The 26,906-nt window shown below is 39.8% G+C and overlaps 1 protein-coding gene across 1 annotated transcript; it reads right to left on the reverse strand.

Moving 5' to 3' along the window:
• Positions 1-5,667: 5,667 nt before the first annotated feature.
• LOC138766494 (olfactory receptor 5B12-like) lies at positions 5,668-23,042 on the reverse strand. The gene is made up of 4 exons (XM_069944084.1): positions 22,684-23,042; positions 11,049-11,185; positions 6,284-6,650; positions 5,668-5,977 (listed from the first exon to the last, which is right to left on the reverse strand). Exons 1-4 carry the CDS (start codon positions 23,040-23,042, stop codon positions 5,668-5,670), a joined length of 1,173 nt encoding a protein of 390 aa, XP_069800185.1.
• Positions 23,043-26,906: the final 3,864 nt, after the last annotated feature.

The raw sequence follows: 26,906 nt of genomic DNA on the forward strand, positions 1-26,906 counted from the left end.
GGCGGGCAGAAGGTGCTGCTGTGACTCCACCTCTGTGACACTTCAGCTGGTAATGGAAAGAATGATTTTAGAGGTTTACAATGGACTAAAGGTCCAGTCCCTGATCTGTACGCTGGGATCTACAGCTGTGTACCTGGTATAGACCCCACAGGTTCCCTTTAAGGGCACGTTCATACCTAATCCAATGCAGATTTGATGCTTGCGATTTAATCAGTTTAAATATATACATAAATATGCTGCATCAAATCCACAGCAGATTATGTGATAGCATTATTTTTAGTTGCTGATGGTGGGGTTCACATGTTTAAGGGAGTAGTGGGGACACGGCTAAATGAAGCAGAATTTGCTACAGGGAATTACGCTATCCATGATATGGTATGTGGGCTGCTGGGGTTTGATTGCCAGGGCTGATTTTAAGTCCCAGTCCGGCCCTGGATACCACCCCTTAAATAGAGATATGGGGTTTGCATCCAGTGTGTTTAAGTTGTGAACAAGGCGCGAGAAGCGCTGAAACGCGTAAACTTTTTTTATTCACTGTACCTGATGTGAAGAATTACAATAAAGACTAAGCTTTATGGGATTTGCCATTTTAGTGCTGGACTTTTCCTTTTTTGTATGCTGTGACCCTGGCTCCGGGTCTTACCGTGCACCAAAGGCAAGACCACTGCAGGTGAGCTGGCCTACAACAGACTGTTTGCATATATATATATATATATATATATATATATATATTATATATATATATATATATATACCCAATTTCCATACTTAGACCCTTCTGATTGAAAGTCTGTATATCACATCTGTCTTATCCTGAGAGACTAAAATACCTGGTTCAGGTGTATAGCATTATATCTTTAAAAAAGTGCTATATACCCAGTTTCCATACTTGGACCCTTCTGACTGAAAGTGTGTATATCACATCCGACAAAAATACCTGGTGCAGGTGCTCCTGCCTGGCCTACATGTTGGCTACTGCTGATCCTGCCTGCCCTCCATGTTGACTACTGTTGCTCCTGCCTGGCCTCCATGTTGGCTACTGCGTATCCTGCCTGCCCTCCATGTTGGCTACTGCGTATCTTGCCTGGCCTGCATGTTGGCTACTGCTGCTCCTTCCTGGCCTCCATGTTGGCCCCTGCTGCTCCTGCCTGTCCTCCATGTTGGCTACTGCTGCTCCTGCCTGGCCTCCATGTTGACTACTGCTGCTCCTGTACTGACCTCAAATGACTATTGCTGGACCTCCACTGGCCTCCAATGACTACTGCTGCCCCTTTACTGCATTTGTGACCTTTTTCCTGCATAGACCCTGTAATGGTGAATGTCCTGCATAGACCCTGTAATGGTGAATTTTGAAGTCTAAAAAAATGGACTTTGAGATATTGAAAAGATAATGATGTTACTGACATGTAGAGCCCTAAATTCAACCAAATGCACTACCCCCATATCATATAGATGCTTTAAACTATGAAATTCAAAGAAATCCGAAAAGTTTGCTCATCTCTAGACATGACATCGGGCCAGGTCGGGTCACTCACTTTGTCGGAAGCCAGTTTTAAAGAGGACGTGTCTGACCACATTACACACACTATGACAGGGATGTCAAACTCAGGCCCACCAGCTGTTGCAAAACTACAAGTCCCATCATGCCTTGACAGCCAAAGCTTCAGCTTTGGCTGTCCAGGCATTATGCAAATTGAAGTTTTAAAACAGCTGGAGGGCCTGAGTTTGACACGTCTGCACTATGACAATTAGAGGTTAAATAGAGGTACTGTAATATGGTGTTTGGAGTGTGTTGTAGACAGACTGTGATAGTGGCGTAATACATGCTTGTTAGATGCACCCAGGCATGCCTTCCCTGCTGTCTCAGCTGCATTCCAGAGGTTTTTGAATCATTATCTGAGTTACCATTGTTATGGATGCAAATAAAGAGTGCTGTCATATTGACTTTCTGCTCCAAATTACAAGTTATAAGTTTATAGTGCGTACTGAGAATCAAACACCCTGACACATTGATGATTAAGGTGGATCTCCTTTATTCAAAGATAGCAGCCAGTTTATATACCCTGGGGGCGTATATACTTCTACTGAGGCTCGTGTCAGTACTTCATTGGCTATGGTATAAAAGGAGTTAGTTACATAGCACTAATGTTTACTAACGTAAGCTGTAAGGAATGTAAATATCTCTATTTGTTTAGAAGGTCAGTGCCATATTGTAATGGCTTCACAAAATATACAAAATATCACATCCTTAACACCATTGTGGACTTGGAAACCTAAACTCTACCAAGTCACGACCATTTCTTCCCCATATACTTTAATGGGGTTCAATATTTGATCGAATAGTGGAACATCGTGTTCAAATCAAATTTTAAACTTTAGAATATTTAACTACTCACTCATCTCTAGTCCTCGGAGCGAGCATTGGACTACTGACTCTGATTCGAGTGTGTCTAAATCGGGTCTGACACAAGACACCTTGATGCCATCTACATCAAAGCCACCTAGTGGAGAGTTACATCAGCACCCTTTAGGTGGAAAATCCGAAGGGAGGAAGAAAGAAGAAGGATGTATGGAGACATGAAAAGCAAAAGAATAAGCGTGTAGTGGAAGCACTAAATGGATTGCAAGAAGAAGAACCCAAATCTGTTAATGTTGTGAATCTCACTGACTATGTACTTGATGGATCTAGCTTGTCTGTATTATTGAATTGCCTGAATTTTTGTTTTCCTCAGGCCTTTGATATCACAGAGTGAGAAGCAGATCTCTATAAATCTGTTCGTAAATTGAATTTGCAAAAGTTTTTTTCTCGTTTCAAAAAATAATAATTCTGATAGCATGGAAAAAAGGGTAGTGAAGTCCCTATTGATATTGGACCTCTAGGTTTCATCGCTTCAGATTAAGATAGTGAGTTTGAGAGGAACAGCATTGCGACTGATGGAATTGGCAGGTGATCAAAGTAATACATTGACTTGTGATGATGGGGTGGAGGATAAGTTTGAGAAAATTAAAAAAACAAACATGATAACATTAGGGATGGTCCGAACCGAGTTCGGTTCGGGTTCGTACGAACCCGAACCCTCGGTAATGATTCCCCCTGTCTGCCCGCTCCGTGCAGCAGGCGGATCCAGCGGGAGGACCGCCTGGAAAACTGGGATACAGCCATAGCCATAGGCTGTTTCCCAGTTTTCCAGGCGTTCCTCCAACTGTATCCGCCCACTCCATGAAGCGGGCAGATAGCGGGAATCTGCTACCGAGCGTTCGGGTTCATACGAACCCGAACCTCGGCAGGTTCGGACCATCCCTACATAACATCATATTAAAAGGAGTAGACCAAGGGGAAGGAATCATGCTTTTGACGAGGGAATACTATACCAGAGAATCTATGAGTCAATTAGGGAATGTCACAAATTACCGTAAGCTGGCCTCTGATCCGACAGATAAAATGTATTCTAAGTTACAGATGTTTTTGAGAAAGCAGGTGGAAAAAGGTATACTTTCGAATCATTCTGCATGTAAACTTTTGCCTACATCTTACATGGCACCTCGCTAGTACTCCCTGTTGAAGATCCATAAAATGCTTTGAGATTTCCCAGGTCGTCCAATAGTTTCAGAGGTAGGTTCTTTATTAGTTCCTCTTTTACAATAAATTGATTGTCTACTTAGCCCATTGTAAAAGGATGTACCATCTTTAGTCAAAGATATGAATACGTTTTTGAGCAGCCTGGGGAGATCGCAAATTTGGGGAGGAATTCTTCCTAGTGTCAATTGACGTAGAATCGCTATATACGCAAATTCCTGAATCTTGGCATTGAAAGTATCCGCAAGCTGTTTCTGCGATTGGGTAAAAGTAATAGCTTTATAAATTTTATATGTGAGGCTTTACTATGCTGTCTCCACTGGGACAGTGGCCTCACTCCGCTCTCCGCATCCCAAAACCACGGCTGGCGCCCTCCACTCATTGCACCACCATGGCCTCCGATCCACGCTCATCCCGGACATTCTCTTCTCAGCCCATGGTTGAAGCCTTGACAGGTATCATCATCACAAACTCCCTGGGGGTAGGGGGAGGGAGTCGAGCGCGTGAGGCATTTGATTAGCGGTGGATGCTAAAGTTGGATAAAGCCCTAAGGCTATGTGGGAAACATGGATATAGAAATTGGCTGTATCCATGTTTTCCAGACAGCAGCCGCCACTAATCAAATGCCAATCGTTCGGGTTCGGATCACACTGAAGCCACCAAAAAAGCTGTTCCAATTTCTTAGATTGCGGTGCATAAACAACACATCGGAGTACTGTCTGTGACAGGCGGAGGATCTCAGGCAACCGCTACTGCAGAGGGGATATCCTGCAGTGTTGTTGGATGAGGCTTGCAATGAAGCAGCAGCAAAGGATAGGGATTGGCTGTTAGTTAATGCTAGTAGACGAAAGAAAAGGTAAAAAAATAAGAAAGATTAAGGGTGTGCATTTACCTTTAAACTTTAACCTATGGCTTCTCAAATCCATAGTGTCATTCTCTGCCATTGTTATTTGCTTGAGGGTGACACAATATTGGGCAGTTGGACAGAAAACAGACCAAATATAGCATTCAGCTGAAATACTAGTCGGTATTACGAGAAACGGAATTACGGTAAAGATAGAAGATGTCATATGCTGTAAATCCACTTATCTTGTCTACTCCCTTTTTTGCTCATGTGGCAATTTTATATAGGTATAGCGAAGAGAATGCTTTGCATTAGAGAACATTTTTACTAAATAAAGTAGGGGGTGGGAGCACTGAAATTAATTCAACATATAAGGGATGTGCAGAATGGGGATACCTCTATCCTAAGATTTCCCGGCATTCATAGAGTGTGGCGTGGGAATGGAATAGGATAGAGATAGGACTCTGATAAAGGCTGAAATTACATGGATTATCCACACAGAGGCAGAGGGACCAGGAGGTTTAAATAAAAGAGATGATAGAAGCTTCCTAGTTTAATTTTGTAACTGCAATGTATCATGTTTGAATGGTAAAATTATATTATTTTTATATATTGTTAGATATTTTATATGTTCACGTGTTTCACTACGTCATGATGATCTATGTTGTATACTTAAGTAGTGTGCTGTCATAATGAGAAGGCAGTCCGAGGAAGAGCGGAATGCGCGAAACCGGCTTGTCACAGCATATTTTTAGCATCTGCCCATGTAAGTCCGCACTTTGTCACTGCTTTTTCTGTCTGTATGAATAAAGATTTCCAAAGACACATCCAATGGTGAGTTGCAATTCTTTCTTTTCTATATTGGATTGATTTAAATAAAAGTACATTGCACATTGCACATTACATTGTACATTTTGTATTTAGAGTGCAAGCTCCTTGTATATGACTTGCATCTGTTCTGTTTGGGTGTTATATTTGATATCACCATCACCGTAATACCATTTACAGTCAATTAATGAGATTAGTTATAAGGATCAGTGGAACAGCAGAATTTTTGGAAAATTGAACAGTTACAGAGATGTACCAAGACCAACACCTAAAGCACAACTCATTTTTTTAAAAAAGTTATTCATGACCAAAAAAAAAAATTAAATAATAATAATCACCAGAATGCAAAGAAGCAAAACCAAATGATGTTCTAAGTGAATTAAGTTTAAAGTCTTTAAATGGGTTAACAGAAATCAAATTAGATTTGCTTCTTCATTCCGATGACATTGCCCTCTATACAGTAGAATGTGTTCATTTTACATTTCCCGATTCTTCTTCTAAAAGCCGTTTTGATGTCTCTATTCCTAAGGCTGTATATAAGGGGGTTGAGCACAGGCAAAATTGCCATATTAAATAAAGAAAACCATTTCTTTGAGCCTGAGTCGTTAATTGGTATAAGATATTGAAAGATCAATGTGGCATAAAGCAACACGATGACTGTGAGATGTGAGGAACACGTGTAGAAGGCTTTTCTTCTACCAATACTGGACGTTATCTCCATTATGGCCCTAATAATAAAGATATAAGATGTTAAAATGAGAAGAAATGGTATAATGAAATATACAATAAGCGCTTCTGTATTGGTTAGTATTTCTAACATCGTGATGTCACTGCAGGCAATTGCCATGATGGGGACAAGGTCACAGCAGAAGTGGTCAATGACATTTGTGAAAAAACAAGAGATCTTGGATACAATCCAGACTTGGGGAATGCATTGTATGAAACCAAATATCCAACAAAATGAGGCCAAGAGAAGACATATCTTATAGTTCATAATAGATGTATAATTCAGTGGCCTACAAATAGCTACATACCTATCATAGCTCATGGCCACCAATATGAAAAGTTCCTGTGCTTGTAAGACTGAAAACATATAGAATTGTATTATGCAGGCAATGAAGTGCATTGTGTTATCTCCAGTGATGAATGTTAGAAGGATCTTATGTAGGGTGACAGTGGAAGACGTCATGTCCACTGCAGACAAGTTAGCAAGGAAGAAATACATGGGAGTGTGAAGATGAGAGTCCAGGCAGACCAGGAGAAGAAGACTCGTATTCCCGACAAGAACAATAAGGTAAACAAGTAAAACCAAAACAAAGATCGGAGCCTGGAGCTCAGGATCATCAGATATCCCGTTTATGATGAAATATGTCACTGTTTGGTTTCTCGTCATGTTTTTCACTGGTATGAATAAAAAATAGTGCTAAGAAATTACTTAGAACAAAAAAATTGTAGACATTGTCATCACCATGTAAAATTGGCTATTCACCATTGATAACTGTTTGGCCAATAGTTATTACACCCAACCTCCCCACTTACATGAACATTCAACGTGGCCTAACATTCACGTATGAGCATTGGAGAGGTAAGCGACAGCAGACAGCTCTGACACCGGCATATCTCACCCAGAAATATAGGGTCAGGAACTTCTAATCGAATCTAACTATTCTAACTTATTAAACCCTTCTCTCCATTGACATAATTCGTTGGGAAGGCCTTTATACCCTTTATAGCGTCAGTACAACCTACCAAAGTTGTTAAGTCTATCTAACTATAATCAAAGGTGTGAGGGTATCTCTAAAGGCTCCACTACATCATCTTAGTCCCATGAAACCTTCCACAGACTTCATCCCTGGTATCTTGTGACAAACTTTTAAAATGTAACTGACTGTAATATAACTTACATAAACATAAAAAAATGATGATGTTGAGAGCATTTTCTGTGTTCTTGAAGCCCAGACATATATACCAAAGGTACTTTATATATCCTTGTACTAACAGCTATCTAACAGTGGGAAGTGAATTGCAGGTGACAGATTCCCTTAAAAAAAACACATTATCCTTTCTCATTAAAAACTCTTATTTCACCCTTTTTCATATTTAAATGTTGAAGCCATGTCCCCTCCCCCTTCTTTTTTTCTATCGGACTATAACGTAAGTAAGCCCTCTTTCATAAGATGTATGCTTATAGGGAATAAAAAAAAATTACGCATTGGATAATTGTATGTGTGAATGGACCCTTAGTCGAATTTTAATGTCAAATATATTTTCAAACTTTTTTGGGTGATTCCCCCCCCCCCCCTAATTTTTCATTTTTCTATCTATATTTAAAATAATCCTGAAAGTTTTCATTCTTAGACTAAAACTAAAAGTTGAGTTTCCCCCTTAGTAATATCTGTAAAATATTACAAAAAATGAAGGATCTAAATACATTTGTATTAACATCTATACGCTGTTCTAAAACTTTTATTTTTAGCTGTATACAGTACAAATGATAAATCCCAAACACTAAGCCACTTACCGTACAATTGTACTGAATTTGTGTCCGTAGATGTCACATCACGGTAACAATTGGGAGCACTGAGGCTTTATATAGTATATTTTAGGACTATAATTAATCCCTTTGCTCTTCCATGGTCCATTAGGACTCATTACTCTTGTTTTTATTTTCCTGAATTAACTGAAACATTTATAGTTACTATGTTATTAATATCGTCTGTATAAACATCTAGAGATGTCTCATTACGTCTCTTCCTTGAAGTCTTTGTAGCAAGTATATGGGGCAGATAGAGGCCTACTATCATTTGGAATCCAAAACACCATCAGATAAATGTTATTTACATCCTAAATATTTGTTTATCTATAAGTTGGATATACCATGCCACACAGTGTCCAGATAAATGCTGTATATCATGCCCAGATAAATCACAGCAGCCCAGGAAATGTCGGTGCCTCAAAACAAAATTTAAATTACCTAGATATCTGTAGAATTATAAATAATGAGAGTCATGGTGATTTCCTTAATGGTCTAGGTTAGTAAAGGTAATAAATGGGTTACCTGGAGAGCAGAATGGGTCATACTTGCTTCCTTCCACTATCTCTGCTGATAACTTACACAGACAAGAGAGGTAGGATAGGAAAGAGTGTTTGTCCAAGATAAGAGGAGCTATTTAGCCCTGCCTAACACTAAGGAGCAGCTTGGGTAGAGCGTCCCTGTACCAAGCAGCAAGCTTTCCCTATTCCTAGACAAGAGAGGCAGTCTGTTTGGTTCAGTTGTACAGTCACTCCTATAGGTAGGGATAGGTCACAGAAGGTAGTTTCTGCTTAGGTTATGTGAGTAACTGCAACAATGTGCAATGTGCACTTATCAAGTTGACTGATTTTCAGACTGGTGTTTAGAACAAAGATTTGGCTTCTCCTGTAGTCATCCAACACATTTCCCCCTTCCTGGTAGGGAAAAGGGGGTTCATCAGGGATGTAAGTGGGTTTTCAGCCAGACCAAAAATGCTGCTAGTGTGCAATGTTTTGAGAGTTCCCACTCTTTGTCAAGCATGACAGGATTCACAAGCTCCTAGTTTCCAGGCCGAGAGGTAGAACCAGGCAGTTGATGTCATTTGATTGTGGACCAATCACAGCTCCTCTGTCATTTTACCAGAGCTGAAAGCTGAGCTGTGATTGGTTGCTATGGGCAGTTTACACCCGTGTATACTTTACACCCTTTGAAAAGTCTCCTCCATAGTGTATTAAATAACAGGCATTGTTTACGCAGACATCAAATTAATGTTTTTGACAATCATTTGTGGATGTTTTTTTTTTCTCCAAACAACGGATATTATATTTAGATTTTTTACTTACAGTTTTTTTTTTCACTGTCCTTTCACCATCTTTGCTATTAAAATCAATGGACCTTCGGAAAAAACACCTAACCCAAAAGGGACTGAACTAACAATAATAATGGTTTTATAGTGGCCACATTACATAGTTTGTCAATTTTGGTCCCTGTTCCCATTAGGTCTCAAAATATAAATTTGTCTATCTGTATGTTTTTGGGGGTTTTTTTTGACGGTGTGGGAGGATACTGGGGTACTCAGAGGAAACCCACGCAACCAGAGAGAAAACATACAAACTCTTTTCAGATGTTGCCCATGGTGGGATTTGTACCCAGGACCCCAGCGCTGCAGTGCTATAGAGTAATGTACCAACAGCTGTCATCGTAATGACGGGTGCCCAAAATGCAAATTGACAGATGTCATTTTAAAAAATAAGAAACGGAAAGAAAATATATCATTGCCTTACATAGTGAAAGAAAAATATAAAATAAGAAATAATTCTTAATAACGTCTGTAAAATAAATAAACAAACACATATTCACATTTTTACAATAAATAAAAAAACATCATGGCCATGTAATAGCTTTATTATGTTTATAATATAATGTGCATTATATCATATGAACACAATTAATGAGATCAGTTATAATGATCAGTGGAACAGCAGATTTTTTTTTACTATAAATTTACTACTTAAAATCTGTAGCAAGAACTACACATGAAGCACAATTTATTTTTGAAAAATCTATGTTGACCAAAAATAAGAAATAAAAATGATAAAAATGATCACCAGAATGCAAGGAGGCAAAATTAAAAGATAATCATGTCTTCAGGGCTTATAATTTATAGTCTTCAAATGGGCTAACAGAAATCAAGTTAGATTTACTTCAAGTTACATTTCCCGATTCGCCTTCTAAAAGCCGTTTTGATGTCCTTATTCCTGAGACTATATATAATGGGGTTGAGCACAGGGAGAATCGCCATGTTAAATAAGGAAAGACATTTCTTGGAGCCGGAGACATTATCTGGTATAAGATACTGAACAATCAATGTGGAGTAAAGCAACACAATGACTGTAAGATGTGAGGAACACGTGTAGAAGGCTTTTCTTCTACCAATACGGGAAGTTATCTTCATTATGGACCGAATTATAAAGATATAAGATGTTAAAATGAGAAGAAATGGAATAATTAAATATATGATAAGCCCTTCTGTATTGGTTAGTATTTCCAATACTGTGATGTCGCTGCAGGCAATTGCCATCAAGGGGACAACGTCACAGCAAAAGTGGTCAATGACATTTGTGAAAAAACAAGAGATCTTGGATACAAACCAGATAAAGTGAACATATTGAATAAAACCAAATATCCAAGAAACTGAGGCCAAGAAATCTTATAACTCAGGGGCTTACAAATAGCTACATATCGATCATAGCTCATGGCTGTCAATATGAAAAGCTCCTGTGCTTGTAAGACTGAAAACATATAGAGTTGTATTATACAGGCCAGAAAGTCCATTGTGTTATCTCCAGTGATGAACGTTAGAAGGATCTTATGTAGGGTGACAGTGGAAGACGTCATGTCCACTATAGATAGATTAGCCAGAAAGAAATACATGGGAGTGTGAAGATGAGAGTCCAGGCAGATCAGGAGAAGAAGACTCATATTCCCGAAAAGAATAATGAGATAAATGAATAAAACCAGAATAAATATCGGAGTCTGGAGCTCAGGAACATCAGATATTCCCTTTATGATGAAATATGTCACTGTTTGGTTTCCCGACATGTTTCTCACTGGGAGAGAGCACCGACAAGTGCACATCGCGTGAGACCGCAAGCTATAAGAATAAATGGGATTACCTCTGGCGGTCATGCTCCGAGCCCGACACCGCCAAGTGTTAGGATAAAGTAGCCATCTGCTGCCCATCCTGGATTGCGGGAGACCTGGTGTGAGAATCAGTAGAGGATTACCGCAGGAGGTTCCAATATGCAAGGATTCCAGGATGTCAAGGCGCTGAACATCTTGCAGCACGATATGATGGGAGGCATAGTTGTATCGGGATAAGCTTTTTAAAATCACCTTCTCATTAGATCCATAATTGATGGATCTGACGAAGATCAATATGGTAGCTTGAAGATTTAAACTAATTCAGAGCTTGATGCAGTGAGTTCCGAATTCCTGTCCAGTGCACAGATTCCAGTGCACGGATCGTAGTTGTGAAATGTGTAAATGCCCCCTTTGGTGTATGGGCATCTTTAAAGGCTCCACCACATCATCTTGACTCCATACAATCTTCTACAGACTTTATCCCTGGCAGCTTGTCACAAACTTTTATAATATTACTGTAATCATAATATTACTTACAGAAACAGAGAGAATGGAATCAGTCAGATAAAATTTTACATTTCAAACTACTGGCCCTGTTAGATAGTTGTGATACAGCTTGCAACAAATAAGGAGCTGTGAAAGTTTTCTGTGTTCTGGAAGCACAGACTCATATGAAAGGTACTATGTGTCTCCTTATCCAAACAGCTATCTAACAGTGCCATTTGTTTGGGAAGTGAATTGCAGATGACAGATTCCAAAAAAGACCACATAATCCTTTCACATTAAAAACACTTCTCTCCTATTTAACCCTTTTTCATATTTAAATGTTTCAGCCATGTCTCCTCCCCTTTCTCTTCATTCAGTAATACAAAGTAAGCCTTTTTATGCGATATATGCTTAGAGGAAATGTATCATAAAAAATGACATATTATTTCAGGGTCCATTCACACTCACGGGATCTGTATCAGATTTGATGCTGCAGATTTCAATTTAACTAATTGACTGAACACAACATCAAATCTACTGAATATCTTATAGGTGTGAATGGAGTCTTAATCAACTTTGAATGTTAAACATATTTTTCAAGATTTTTTGGGTGATGTTTTCTCTCATTTTTCTATCTACATTTAACTAAGGTGGGTGTCTCGCTGAGTAATTTTTGCTAAATATCACAAAAAATGTGGGACCCAAATTATTTGGCTTGACACCTGTACAAACATCAAAACTAGAGGTGTTCACACAAGGTATGTTTTGCAAAAATCATGTCCGTTGTTGCAATTTTCAACAGCCATGATTTATGCAAAACATATATTGTATTGGAATGAAAGGAATCCCGCCCGGAGCGTATACACATAGTATACGCTCCTGCCGGGATCCCATCTGACCGCACGAAAAACTGACATGTTAGTTTTGTGCGGCCGCTATTCATTGAATAGCAGCCGCACAGAACATTGTGGGCAGCAATGAATTCAGATGCGGGCACACACACGGGTGCACCCACATCCGAATTCAGAAGAAATGAAGATCATCTGAAGAGTACTGCAGTAACGGCCCACATAATCTTCAGTAACACCGGCTGTTTTGTGACCCGACTGGGTAATAGAACGGCTGGTGTTATATGTAGTGTGAACCCGGCCATAGATTGTATCCACATTTCCAGGACTTCCTAGGACTGAATCCAGCTTCTTCATCCACCGTTATTCAAATGCCAAACGGTTGCACTCAAGCATGCTCGAGTTGCAGTCAACTCTTAAAATCCTTATTCTTCTTCAACTGTACAAATGTTATGTCCCAAACACTGAAACAGTCACTTACCATACAACTGTGCTGCATTTCTGTCCATGGATATTATATCACAGTAACAACTGGGAGCAATGATATTGGGAGCTTATATATTATAGTATATGACCATAATTAATCCCTTTGCTCTTCCATGGTCCATTATCCTTCCTTAAATTAGTTTTTATAGTGCTTGAAAAGCACTATATTGTAATCCATATTCTTCTTCTTCTTCTTCCTCTTCTTCTTCTTCCGTTTCTTCTTCCAGCCATTTTTCTGCGCGTAATACAGCCCGAACCGCTTTGTGCACACACTCCGTTCAAACTGTGTTTCGAAGCCCTCGGCGGTGTGTGGTGTGCTATCTATTTTTCGTTTCGATCGGATTTGTCGTTTTTAAGAAATTTACGTTAAACGACCCCAAATTTGCCATAGAAAATAATGGCCCATTGCAAATAATGGCCACACTCTAACCGCTAACAGCCAATCACAGCACATATGCAAATAGCTGAAATATAGCAGCCAATAGGAACTCTAAGGTCTCGTCATGCAATGTATCAATTTCACCACACATATAATTTTTCTCTGTTTTTTTTTTTCAGCGTATTTTATGCAAAAATTAAGCCTGACATTGCAAAGTACAATTAGTGGCGCAAAAATAAGGGCTTATGTGGGTCTCTAGATGAAAAAATGCAAGCGGTATGGACTTTTGAGCACAAGGAGGAAAAAAACGAAAGCGCAAAAATTTAAATTGGCTCTGTCCTTAAGGGGTTAAGCACATTGTCTGGTCACATGGTCTACTACTTGATACGTTTGCATGACGACGTTTCGATCGGATTTGTCGTTTTTAAGAAATTTACGTTAAACGACCCCAAATTTCCCATAGAAAATAATGGCCCATTGCAAATAATGGCCACACTCTAACCGCTAACAGCCTATCACAGCACATATGCAAATAGCTGAAATATAGCAGCCAATAGGAACTCTAAGGTCTTGTCATGCAATGTATCACACTATCCACTGTCACATGTCCACTATTGGCCAATAGAAGATGTAATATATGGAAGGTCCTTAACGATTTTGTCTCCCCGACATGAGTAAGATTGTCATGGTAACCGAGCAATGATCTTTACCATTATAAGTACTCAGATCGCTCTTAAAGGGACCCAGGTCACCCTTAAAGGAACGCAAGTCGCTCTTAAAGGGACCCAATTCTCTCTTAAAGGGACGGGAGCCATGTCGCTCTTAAAGGGACCCAAGTTGTTCTTAAAGGGACGGGAGCTATGTCGCTCTTAAAGGGTCCCATGTAGCTCTTAAAGGGATCCAAGTCGCTCTTAAAGGGACCGGACCCAAGTTGCTCTTAAACGGACGGGACACTCCAAAAGGTATGGGACCCATGTCGCTCTTAAAGAGACCCATGTCGCTAGAGCGACCTGGGTCCCTTTAAGAGCGCCCGGGTCCCTTTTAAGAACGACCTGGGTCCTTTTAAGAGCGACCTGGGTCCTTTTAAGAGCGACCTGGGTCCTTTTAAGAGCGAAATATGTCCCTTCAAGAGCGACCAAGGTCCCTTTAGGAGCGAAATTGGTCCCTTTAAGAGCAACCTGGGTCCCTTCTAGAGCAAAATATGTCCCTTTAAGAGCGACCTGGGTCCCTTTAAGAGCAAAATATGTTCCTTTAAGAGCGACCTGGGTCCCTTTAAGAGCGAAATTGGTCCCTTTAAGAGCGAAATTGGTCCCTTTAAGAGTGAAATTGGTCCATTTAACAGCGAAATTGGTCCCTTTAAGAGCGAAATATGTCCCTTTAAGAGCGAAATATATCCCTTTAAGAGCGACCTGGGTCCCTTTAAGAGCAAAATATGTCCCTTTAAGAGCAAAATGGGTCCCTTTAAGAGCGATCTGGGTCCCTTTAAGAGCGAAATGGGTCCCTTCTAGAGCAAAATGGGTCCCTTTAAGAGCGACCTGGGTCCCTTTAAGAGCGAAATATGTCCCTTTAAGAGCAAAATGGGTCCCTTTAAGAGCGATCTGGGTCCCTTTAAGAGCGAAATGGGTCCCTTCTAGAGCAAAATGGGTCCCTTTAAGAGCGACCTGGGTCCCTTTAAGAGCAAAATATGTCCCTTTAAGAGCGAAATATGTCCCTTTAAGAGCAAAATATGTCCCTTTAAGAGCGAAATATGTCCCTTTAAGAGCAACATGGGTCCCTTTAAGAGCGACCTGGGTCCCTTTAAGAGCGAAATTTGTCCCTTTAAGCGTGAAATTGGTCCCTTCAAGAGTGAAATTGGTCCCTTTAAGAGCGACCTGGGTCCCTTTAAGAGCGACCTGGGTCCCTTTAAGAGCGACCTGGGTCCCTTTAAGAGCGACCTGGGTCCCTTTAAGAGCGAAATATGTCCCTTTTAGAGCGAAATATGTCCCTTTAAGAGCAAAATGGGTCCTTTTAAGAGCGAACTGGGTCCCTTTAAGAGTGAAATGGGTCCCTTTAAGCGTGAAATTGGTCCCTTTAAGAGCGATCTGGGTCCCTTTAAGAGCGAAATGGGTCCCTTTAAGAGCGACCTGGGTCCCTTTAAAAGCCATTTGGGTCCCTTTAAGTGCAACGGGGGCCCTTTAAGAGCAACCTGGGGCCCTTTTAGAGTGAAATTGGTCCCTTTAAGAGTGATCTGGGTCCCTTTAAGAGCGAAATGGGTTCCATTAAGAGAGACCTGGGTCCCTTTAAGAGCGACCTGGGTACCTTTAAGAGCGACCTGGGACCCTTTAAGAGTGATCTAGGTACCTTTAAGAGCGACCTGGGTCCCTTTAAGAGCGACCTGGGTTTCCGTTAAGAGTGACCTGGGTCCCTTCAAGAGTGAAGGGACCCACGTCGTTTTTAAAGTGACCCAGGTCGCTCCTAAAGGGACCCATGTCGCTCTTAAAGGGACGGGAGCCAAGTTGCTCTTAAAGGGATGGGACCCAAGTCGCTCTTAAAGGGACGGCACCCAGGATTAAAGTTAAATGGAAGTCACTGGTAAAGGGGCGCTCTTTTCAAGCACTATGTATTTCCCTGGAAATGCAAATCTAGTTATTTTTCTAATTTGACTGTAACATTTATAGTTATTATGTTAATAATATCTCCTGCAAAAACATCTGATGTTGCCTTCCTTGTAGTCTTTGTAACCAGTATATGGGGCAGATAGAGGTCTATGAATTGTTCTTACTACAGTAATTTGGTAGTCAAAACACCATCAAATATTATCTTTTACCTCCCAAATATTTGCTCACCCAGGAGCCAGATAGACCATGCCACATAGTGTCCAGATAAATGTTTAATACTTTGGCCAGATAAATCAGAGCACACCTGTGCCTCCCCCCTCCCAGGAAGCACCAGGAGGCTTTAGCCATCTTCTGCTTCCTAGATAACTCCTTAATACTAAAGGGACTTTTACACTGGCTGATTATCCTGCAAAACAAATAATTGTTAAATCATTTGAATTTAAAATAAAACCGTGCTTGTAATCCAAATCCACTCTTAAACCAAAGCAAATTTTCCCATAAGAAATCACTGTTATGCTGACAATTGGTTCCACACCCCAAAAAGTGATTTATTATTCTGAATAACATGTGAAACAAATAAAACAAACATTCAGAAACAGCAGAATATGTGATATTATAAGTTACTGTACAGTAATGGAGAGGATGGGAAACACAAGGGCAGACAGAGACTGCAGGGAGCATGAGGGAATGAGCAGGGCGGATGTGGGCACATACATGCAGCACTCTCTGTCCGGGGAGAGAGGGGTTACAGCTATGGAGAGATTACCTCCACAGTCCTGTCCTCTGATGTAAGCCCCAGCCTGAAGTAGATATGCTATGATACAGAAGGTGAGGGAGACGTCCTGGGTCAGAGTACTGAGCTGTAGACCCCGCTATGCAGACCATGCCCCTCCCCCATTCACCCTCCCACCCAATACAGCAAGCTCTCAAACCAAAGCAATGCTCTTTAACTAAGTCACAATTTTGTGTGAGCTCTTAAACCAAGTTACTCTTAAACAAAGGTACCACTGTAATAAGATAATAATTATAATAAGATAATAGTAATTTAAGATAATAATCTTCTGTTGTAAACGCAGCAACAATCAAACTACAAATGAAAATTTGTTCGTATGTCATTGATGGTATCTCTTCTGCTGACTTCAAAATCATTGTTTATCCTTCTCGAGTCATTCAGTGTAAACACTCATCAATCACTGTATACAGATACGAACACAATAACAAATATTCACAGAATGTATACAGATCGCATTAACGACTTTCATAGCAATTTATCTTTTCAACTAAATGCCTATTGTTTAAAGGAAAAAAAAACATTTAAGCGATTAAGCGATTTATCTGTGCGTGTAAAAGGACCCTAACAGTACTAGTGAACTAGGATAGTAAAGAAAGTAATGTTAGCATCTTAATAGAGCAGCGTTTATGTGTGCGCAATTCCCTTCCATGTATCTATGGAACTGCCATAGACTGCGGAATGTAGCGAAGTTCATTTAATGGGAGCTATCAGCAGGTTAGAAGAATCTAATCTGATTGCCCCCTAATGCGTATGGGGCACCGAGGAGGAAGGTATGTCTCCTACCTTTCTCCTCAGCGTTGTTCCCGTGCAGTTAGTAGTTGAATCCACAGCCCGGGGCACCATTAGGAGCACTGCCCCACCCCCATCACTCCAAGCCGACGAATGGTAATTAATGTAGCGAGCAGGCCGAATCACACAATGTTGGCGGGCAAGTGCTCCTGATGGTACTATGGATTCAACTATTAAATTATCATATTCTTGATCTCGCCCAGTAAACGGCCTAAGTGCAAAAACCCACCAAAGTGCAAAAGTGCACGTTGTTTTGTCATATCAAATCCAGAAAAATTGTAATAAAAAGTAATCAAAAAGTTGCATATATGCAATCAAGATACTGATAGAACATATCATGGCGCAAAAAATAACATCCCAATTAGACCAAAGGATAAAAGTGTTATACGGATCGGAATAGAGCGATTTTAAGGAACATATATTTTTTAAAAAAGGTTTTAGTTTTTTAAAAGGCATCAAATAAAATAAAAGTTACAAAAGTTAGATATCCTTGTAAGCGTACTAACTTGAGAAACAAGCATAACAAGTAAGTTTTACCCTAGAGCGAACAGCGTAAACACAAAACTTCCCTAAATAAAAAAAAATCTATTTTCTTTTCAATTTCACCACACATATAATTTTTCTCTGTTTTTTTTTTTCAGCGTATTTTATGCAAAAATTAAGCCTGACATTGCAAAGTACAATTAGTGGCGCAAAAATAAGGGCTTATGTGGGTCTCTAGATGAAAAAATGCAAGCGGTATGGACTTTTGAGCACAAGGAGGAAAAAAACGAAAGCGCAAAAATTTAAATTGGCTCTGTCCTTAAGGGGTTAAGCACATTGTCTGGTCACATGGTCTACTACTTGACCTAGGTCCTCATTTTCTAACGTGTTTCTGTGATCAGAATAATGTTTTTTTACTAGTTTTTTCCTGTTGGTTTCTTGTTTCCCCACATCCACTAGTGTTGGGCACCACAAAAATCTCTGAAAACTGACTTACGTCCCATCTTATGGTTTAAAACCCAAAAGTTAAAATTTCCCATTAAAACCGCTATAACCAACAAATTTAAAGGGAACCAATCAGCTCAATCGGCTGGTGCGTGCCGCGGGCTGCTCAGATGTATACAGCGGTTTAGGGAACCATATCAGCCCTAATTGTCAATTTTTTTGATGGTTTTTGTGTTTTAAAAATCAGGTCAGGTTTTGCATTCTAAATTTCAGGTCAGATTAGTTACATCCTGTGGCAAATTTATTAAAGCAAATAGGAATCCACCCTAAACCCCCATCCCCACCCTGAAACTGCTAGAACTGTGTGAGTCAATCACGAGCGGCCCAACAATAGCATCTGACAGCTAGAGGGAAATGGATGTCTCTGATTTTTGAGCTTCTGCCTACTTCACTTACATCCATCTGACTCCCTGATTGCCATTTCCTGACAATTTGCCTATTTTTGTCCCTGTTTTCTAAGAGCATAATGGACACAGAAATCCTGCTTCTTCTGAAGTTAAGGGGAAGATCGGAAAACAGCTTTTTGAGTACAGAATGAAACTCTTTTGCTGAATTTCTTTGCTGAGTTTCTTAAAATCGCTTGTACTATTGATATTTATTGATTTCTGAAAAATGACCACCAGAATGTAAAGAGGCAAAATCAAAAGATAATCTTGTCCTTGGGGCTTTCCAAGTCTTCAGGCAGATCAACTAACTTCGAGTAGAGCTAAGAGCTTTGTTTGTAAAACTTTCCCTGATCATAAAGCACCTGGCCCAGATGGGTTCACAAACTACAACTATAAGAAATTCTCCCAAATTCTGAACCCTCCCCTAACCCTTTTCTTTCAACAGATAATGAATACTGGGCTTATACCAGAAGAGAATACACAGGCTCTAATAATTACACTTCCAAAACCAGGTAAATCCCCCGACTTCCCACTAAATTATCGACCTATGTCCCTTCTTAATTCCGACCTAAAAATCTTTGCCAAATTTCTTGCTGCATGCCTAGCCCCTATACTCCTTTCAGTAATCAATCCCGATCAAACAGGATTTAATAAAGGACATCAGGGTTGCGATAACTCTAGACGCTTGTTAAATTCGTACCATCACATTGAACGATCCTAAACATCTGCATTGACGCTGGCACTCAACACTGAAAAGGCGCTTGACCGTATTAATTGGGTCTACGCCTTCTCGGTGTTGAAGCAGCTGGGATTTGGAGACCTTATTCTAACTGCTATATCAGCATTATATCTTTCCCCCTCCGCTAGGGTCTTTTCTAACGGTGCCATGTCCGACCCCTTTCCCATGACAAATGGTACACGTCAGGGCTGTCTCCTTTCCCCCCTAATTTTCCATTGAACACTTAGCTCAGGCTTTTAGGAACCACCCTTTTATTTCAGGCATTCGAATAGGCTCTTATTCTCATCTTATCTGTCTCTATGCAGACAAACCATCACAATGACTAACCCACTAATTTCCATGCCTTATGTGATGTTTCTTACTAATAATTTTGGACTTTTATCATATTACCATCTGAATAAATCTAAATCCCAGCTATTACCTCTAAATCTCCCTATAGCCACTATTGATGCTCTTAAACAATCTTACTCCTTGGATTGGCAGGACAAATCCGTTAAATACTTGGGTATAAACTTGGCATATCCGATTAACAATTTGTATCACAAAAGCTATTTCCACTTCATCTCAACTTTAGATAAAGATTGCCTTAATATGAGTATATGAAATAGCATGGGTGGGTAAGATAACATCTTTTAAAAAAATTTGCCTCCCTGAATTGCTTTATCTCTTCCATGTATTGCCTATATGTCCTTGCCCATGTCCTTTTTCTCTCAATGTCTCGGATCATATGGAATTATGGAAAGCCACCTTTATCCCTTTCCCTTTTGACGAAACACAGGTCAGTGGGAGTACTAGGAATACCAAACTTGTGATACTATTATGTAGCTACACTGGTTTCTTTACTCCGTAAGTGGTTGACAAATGACATAATAAAACCATGGATTCAAATCGAGTCCCTATCTACAATGCCATGATCTCTACATGATTTGTTATTAACCCCCTTTTAGAAAATACCTCCAACCCAGTTAAAAACCCAGTGGTTACGGCTTCCTTGAAGGCCTGGCTTTACTTTCATAAATTTAGCTCGGACTGTAGTCAAATGTCAAAACATTCTTTGCCACTTTCGTTTGACCAACATCTATCATCCAACTTAGATTCAGCTGGATGGATTGCCAATGGAATAACCACAGTAAGTCAAATATTATTAGGCGGCGTCATACAACCATTTAGAGATCTTCAGGGTAGATATTCCTTACCTAAGACAGACTTTTGCGTCTATTTAAAAGTTTGTCAGATCATTCAGGGGATTTCCCCCTCAGATCTATTGGCCAATAGAGCATTACTGTTCTTATACGCTGGACGAGGGTCTTAAACCCATTTATAAATCCATGGGAGACTTGGTCACATGTGTTAAAACTTACCCTTTATATAATTGGGAAAACAACCTTAAAGAACAAGTTTCTATAACTGATTGGTCTTATACATTTCATATAATATACACAAACTTGTCTTGTAGTGCCCAGATCATCAAGCGACAATATACCCCCACTGCCTGAAACTGATGCTGGAGAAATTGAGGCTGTGTGGGAACCCTCCCACATATTTTATGGTATTGTCCAATTATATTGGGGTATTGGGAAAATTGTAGACAACTGATCTCAAAAATACTACCACTACGGGTATCATGGTCTCCCCACCTGGTTCTATTGTTTATAGGGCTAAAAAATGTACACTCTTCCATAAGAATTTTATCCTGCAATTTTAGCTGTATTAGCCAGATACTGGAAATCGGCGACTACCCCTTCTATCTTGCAAGTAATGACAGCAATTAATACCTCATATGTTTATGAACAAACTATCGCACTGGGTAATAATTCATTTTCTACCTTCCAAAGAATATGGAACCCAAGAGAAAACTCAGGTTTAGGAGTGAAAGGGAGTCTAGTACAGTAAGACAAAGGTACCCCCTCTGGGAACAGTAGAAGAACCTACACCTATATTTTTCCCACGTTCTTACATATTGGGCCCACTTATACATCTTTTATTTTATTGCCATGGTCCAACATGGAGATCAGTGGAACGTTTGACCAAATTAATTAACCACATTTTTGTTTGTTTTCCACCTGATTCTAATTTCACAATTATATTTGCTACTTTTTTTTTTTTTACTAAATATGTTGTTGTTGAATGTTATGTTGTAAAAGTTGTTTTAAGTGCGAGCTTTGTCTATTTACTTAGACAAGCATTAAGTTCTATTTATAAACCAGTATTTTATAGGCGAATATTTTTTAGATGCAACTTCTTTTTAATCTTCTTGTTTTGAGTATTCACCCAAAAGTTTGCATAATCCGGGATTAGCGCCCAACTTATCATTTGCGACTTATTAAAAAGTCGCACAAACAGGTGCAGAGCTTCTTCTGGTCAGTACCAGGTGAATATGCTTGCGCAATTTTTGCTACTTTTTGTGCGACCTTTTTTGCAACTTTTTGCTTAGAAACATTTACTATCTCAAGATTAATATCACAAGATATTGGAACAAAATACACACCAATCCCCATTTGAATAGTTGCACACATTAGACTCCTTGGTAAATGTCCCTCAATGTATTTAAATTCTATACATATTATTATAAATGTATTTAATATCTTGCATTTACTTTGTAAAAATGTTAATAAAAATAATTGAACCAGAAAATTTCCAAGTCTTCAAATGGGTTAACAACAGATATCAAGTTAAGTTTGCTTTTTCACTCCGATGACATTGCCCTCTAGATAACAGAATGTGTTCATTTTACATTTCCCGATTCTCTTCCTAAAAGCCATTTTGATGTCTTTATTCCTGAGGCTGTATATAAGGGGGTTGAGCACAGGGAGAATCGCCATGTTAAATAAAGAAAGCCATTTCTTTGAGCCTGGGCAGTTAATTGGTATAAGATATTGAAAGATCAATGTAGTATAAAGCAATACGATGACTGTAAGATGTGAGGAACATGTGTAGAAGGCTTTTCTTCTACCAATACTGGAAGTTATCTTCATTATGGCCCTAATAATAAAGATATAAGATGTTAAAATGAGAAGAAACGGAATAATGAAATATACGATAAGGCCTTCTGTATTGGTTAGTATTTCCAACATTTTGAGATCACCACAGGCAATTGCCATGAGCGGGATAAGGTCACAACAGAAGTGGTCAATGACATTTGTGAAAAAACAAGAGATCTTGGATACAATCAAGGCCTGGGGAATGCATTGTATAAAACCAAATATCCAACAAAATGAGGCTAAGAGAAGACATATCTTATAGTTCATAATAATCTTATAATTCAGGGGCCAACAAATAGCTACATACCTATCATAGCTCATGGCCATCAATATGAAAAGTTCCTGTGCTTGTAAGACTGAAAACATATAGAATTGTGTTATACAGGTTAGGAAGTGCATTGTGTTATCTCCAGTGATAAATGTTAGAAGAATCTTATGTAGGGTGACATTCGCAGACGTTGTGTCCACTGCAGATAAATTAGCAAGGAAAAAATACATGGGAGTGTGAAGATGAGAGTCCAGGCAGACCAGGAGAAGAAGACTTGTGTTCCCGATAAGAACAATGAGATAAATGAGTAAAACCAGAACAAATATCGGAGCCTGAAGCTCAGGAACATCAGAAATTCCCTTTATGATAAAATATGTCACTGTTTGGTTTCCCGTCATGTTTCTCACTGGTATGAATAAAAAGTGCTATTATATCAAGTTACTTAAACAAACAAATTTTAGACAGCAAGATCTCTATCATGTAAAGGTGGCTATACACCATGGACAATTGTTTGGCCAATTGTTAACCTCCAACCTTAGGTCACACTGAACATTCAGCATGACCTAACATTCCTGTATGAGGAGGGAAGGGGTAAGCCAAAGCAGACACCTTTGACACTGGCTTATCTCCTCCAAAAATATACGATCAGACAGTAACCCAGCCACCCCTTCTCTCCATCGGAGAGAGTCAAAAGGCTGCCATACACTTAAACAGTCAGCACAACCTACCAAAAATGGTTGGTCTAACTGATTTTAGTCTAAGGTATATGGGCATCTCAAGAGCCTCCACCATATTGGCTTCACTCCATGAAAACCTTTATAACATAGCTGGCTGTAATATTACTTACAGAAACATAGAAAATGCAATCTGTCAGCTGCAATTCACAAACTACTGGCACTGTTAGATAGCTGTGTTACAACTTGCAGAAAAAACTCTGACACTTTTCACTGGAAGCTGAAAGCATTTTTTTGTGTTTTTTTTTTCTTCTAACTGGTAGATTTCCTATAGAAAGACCACATAATGATTTTTCATTAAAAACTGTTCCCTACTGAACCTTACCTAACCCTTTTCCAAGATACTGTATTTGCTTAGAGGGCATGTATTATCCAAAAATTACTTATTGTTTAAGGGTTTATTCACACATACAGAATCTTCAGCAGATTTGATGTTGCAGATATCAAAGTCACTAAAAGACTGAACACAATTTCATATCTTCAGATCCTGTACGTGTGAATGGACCCTTATTTTATTAATGTTAAACATATTGTGGCAGTTTTCATTCTCCCTACTAAGTCTGAACTCTGAACTTAGTGATATGGAACCCAGGACCTGGATGGAATACATGGACAGATAGATACAATAGTGCGAGTCCTAGCGCTAGCCCAAAAGACTGTCCCTGCCTACTTGCCAGTCTTTTGCTAGGCCACAAGACATAACTGGGTGGCCGTCCCTATACTGGGTAAGTGAAACACAGAGACAAGATGCACAAACACAATAAAGAATGCAGGCAGATGCAGGTAAAACTGGACGTAGCATACCGGTGCAAGAACAGCAGGCAAAAGCGGAGGTCAGAAAAACAGGCCCACAATCAAAAAAAGAAGGTCAGAAAGACAAGAGGTCAGAAGAGCAAGCAATCCAATGCAATATAAAAAAAAAGCCAGCTGAAGCTACAAGAGACTATCACAAGTAACTCCAAGAGCACAAGTGAACTTCTTATGAGATGTTAGAGTGCCGGTCCAGGGAGTGATTGGACCAGCCCTCTGACATCCAGACCACAGAGAACACAGACTGGAAGGGAGTAGAGGTGAGTGGTTAAAGGAACTGTCTATCACCACTTAGTCTAAACTGCAGATGAGATAGGTAAATCTACAATAACATAATTTTAACATACCTGGGTTAAACATATATCTATCCTAAGATGATAAGAAAGGAAATTCTGAAAGGGCAGACTAGATGGACCCGTTGGTCTTTTTCTGCTGACAATTTCTAACAGATTAACCATATTGGTGCTGTGGAAACCTGTTAATCACCACACAGCAAGTATAAGCATAAGAAACAGTTCAGGGTGGTGCAAAGGAAACATACAATTCAGGAATTGAATCATAGCCAAAAGCTCAGTCTTTGTCGGTCTGAGGTCTGAACAGGCATGGACATGAAACTGAGTAATTTCTGTAAAATATCACAAAACATGTAAGGTCCAAATTCATTTCGATTCACACCTGGGAAAACGTTCTTTTCTTTAGCTTTTTATAGTATATGGCTTTGCTCACATACAGTATTATGGTTAGTATTTTTCATCTAAAACCAGGAATGGGTTGAAAACACATAAACTGCAAACTTTCCATTATAATTTTGCCCTGTCAGGTCCACCCCTGATTTTAGCTACAAATACTGACCAAAATACTGATGAAATACTATGTGTGATCATAGCCTAAATGTTATGTCCCAAACACTGAAAAAGTCACTTACCATATAACTGTGCTCCATTTCTGTCCATGGATGTTACTGTATATCACAGCAACAGGAGGGGGGCATTGATGCCTTATATATTATATTATATGACTATAATTAATCCCTTAATCCCATCATCTATTACCATTCATTACACTTGTTTTCATTTTTTTTTTATCTGGCTGTAACATTTATAGTTATTATTTTATTAATATCTTCCGCATAAACATCTAGTGATGCCTCTTTACAGTTCTTCTTTATAGCTAGTATATAGGACAGTTAGAGGCCTGTGAACTGTTCCCTGAGTAATATGGGATCCAAAACTATCAAAAATTGTCATATACCTCCTTAATATTTGCTTTTCCAGGAGCCAGATATACCATGCTACACACTGTCCAGATAAATGCTGTATAACATGTCCAGATACATCACAGCAACCCAAGACACTTCTGAGCCTTAAAACAAACTCTATCTGACCTAGATGTCAGTAGAATAAGAGGGAAATGGTGATTTACCTGATGGTAAAGGTATAAATGGTCACAACACTGAAGGTCTATCATATTCAAGAAGTTAAAGGGGTTGTCTGGGGAGCAGAAGATGGCTCAAGCCTTCTGCTCCATGGTGATTATTATTTGTATTTCATCAATTTGGAAGTTTACCATATGAAATGTTGGGCGACAATTGTCTACCCAGATCATCCAATAACTTTGGATCAAGCCCGCACGCAAAAATCCGGAAAAACATGGCACCTCTCCACTCCCCCATCTTCAAAGGTATAGTTCCTAGAAGTGGAAATAAAGGAAGAGTAAAGAGTAAAGAAATCATTGGGGGGGGGGGGTTATGGCCACTGGGTCCCCCAGAAATCATACAAACAAGTATCCTAAGTCTCCCATCTGAATGAATCAGCTGTTATGTGTGGACTATGGCCCTCCATGTATCTTTGGGACTGCTATAGACTGCGGAGTTCACTGAAGTTCATTAAAAGCTGTTGATGGAAAAGAGACTAGAGATTGCCATAGGCCACCAATGTTAAATGCCCCAAAACTCATTTAACCCTTCACTGACATAAATCACCAAGTAAAGGGGAAGTGAGGTAAAATATTGTCCACTGTCACTATTGACAACAGTCACTAATACTTGAACTGGAGAGAATGGAACGGCTGCACATCCCATCTATGGCTGATACTAATGCCGCTAGGCCTATATTAAAAATCAACACCAGAGTGTCTGTATATGAATTGATCAAGCCATATTGCCCCGTGTACCACCGCGCAGGTCCTCTGGTCCACACAGGTCCCTACGCTAACTCCACACCGTGTCGGTCAGCGACCGCCAACCCCGCAAAGCGTGCACGTGCAGGGAAGGGAGGCCATGGAACGGCCCTGCAACCCCAATGTCACAGGACCAGACCCAAAAAGCCCCACCAAAACCCAGCCAGCACCACCGGCGGGGAAGGCTGCCCCCAAACGACACAAGTATGGATATGGTATTACACTTACCATTGCTGCTCTCACAGAATGGGGAAGACATAGGGTCCAGACATGTGAGCACAGGCATATCCTGCCAATTTTGGTCATGTGGGTCTTATAAAGGAGTGCTAGCTGTTCAGAGAGGGAGAACTGTAAAACACGAACTGGAGAGAATGGAACGGCTGCACATCCCATCTATGGCTGATACTAATGCCGCTAGGCCTATATTAAAAATCAACACCAGAGTGTCTGTATATGAATTGATCAAGCCATATTGCCCCATGTACCACCACGCAGGTCCTCTGGTCCACACGGGTCCCTATGCTAACTCCACACCGTGTC

The sequence above is a fragment of the Dendropsophus ebraccatus genome, chromosome 10 (genome assembly GCF_027789765.1).
Source record: "Dendropsophus ebraccatus isolate aDenEbr1 chromosome 10, aDenEbr1.pat, whole genome shotgun sequence".
Classification (NCBI taxonomy): domain Eukaryota; kingdom Metazoa; phylum Chordata; class Amphibia; order Anura; family Hylidae; genus Dendropsophus; species Dendropsophus ebraccatus.

Coding starts and splice junctions, on each gene's coding strand:
- LOC138766494 (XM_069944084.1), bottom strand. CDS start 23,042: ATGACGGGAAACCAAACAGTGACATATTTTATCATAAAGGGAATTTCT. Junction 6,651..11,048: donor GCATATTGGAACCTCCTGCG/GTAATCCTCTAC, acceptor TATTCATACCAG/TGAAAAACATGACGAGAAAC. Junction 5,978..6,283: donor GTGGCCATGAGCTATGATAG/GTATGTAGCTAT, acceptor CTTTATTATTAG/GGCCATAATGGAGATAACGT.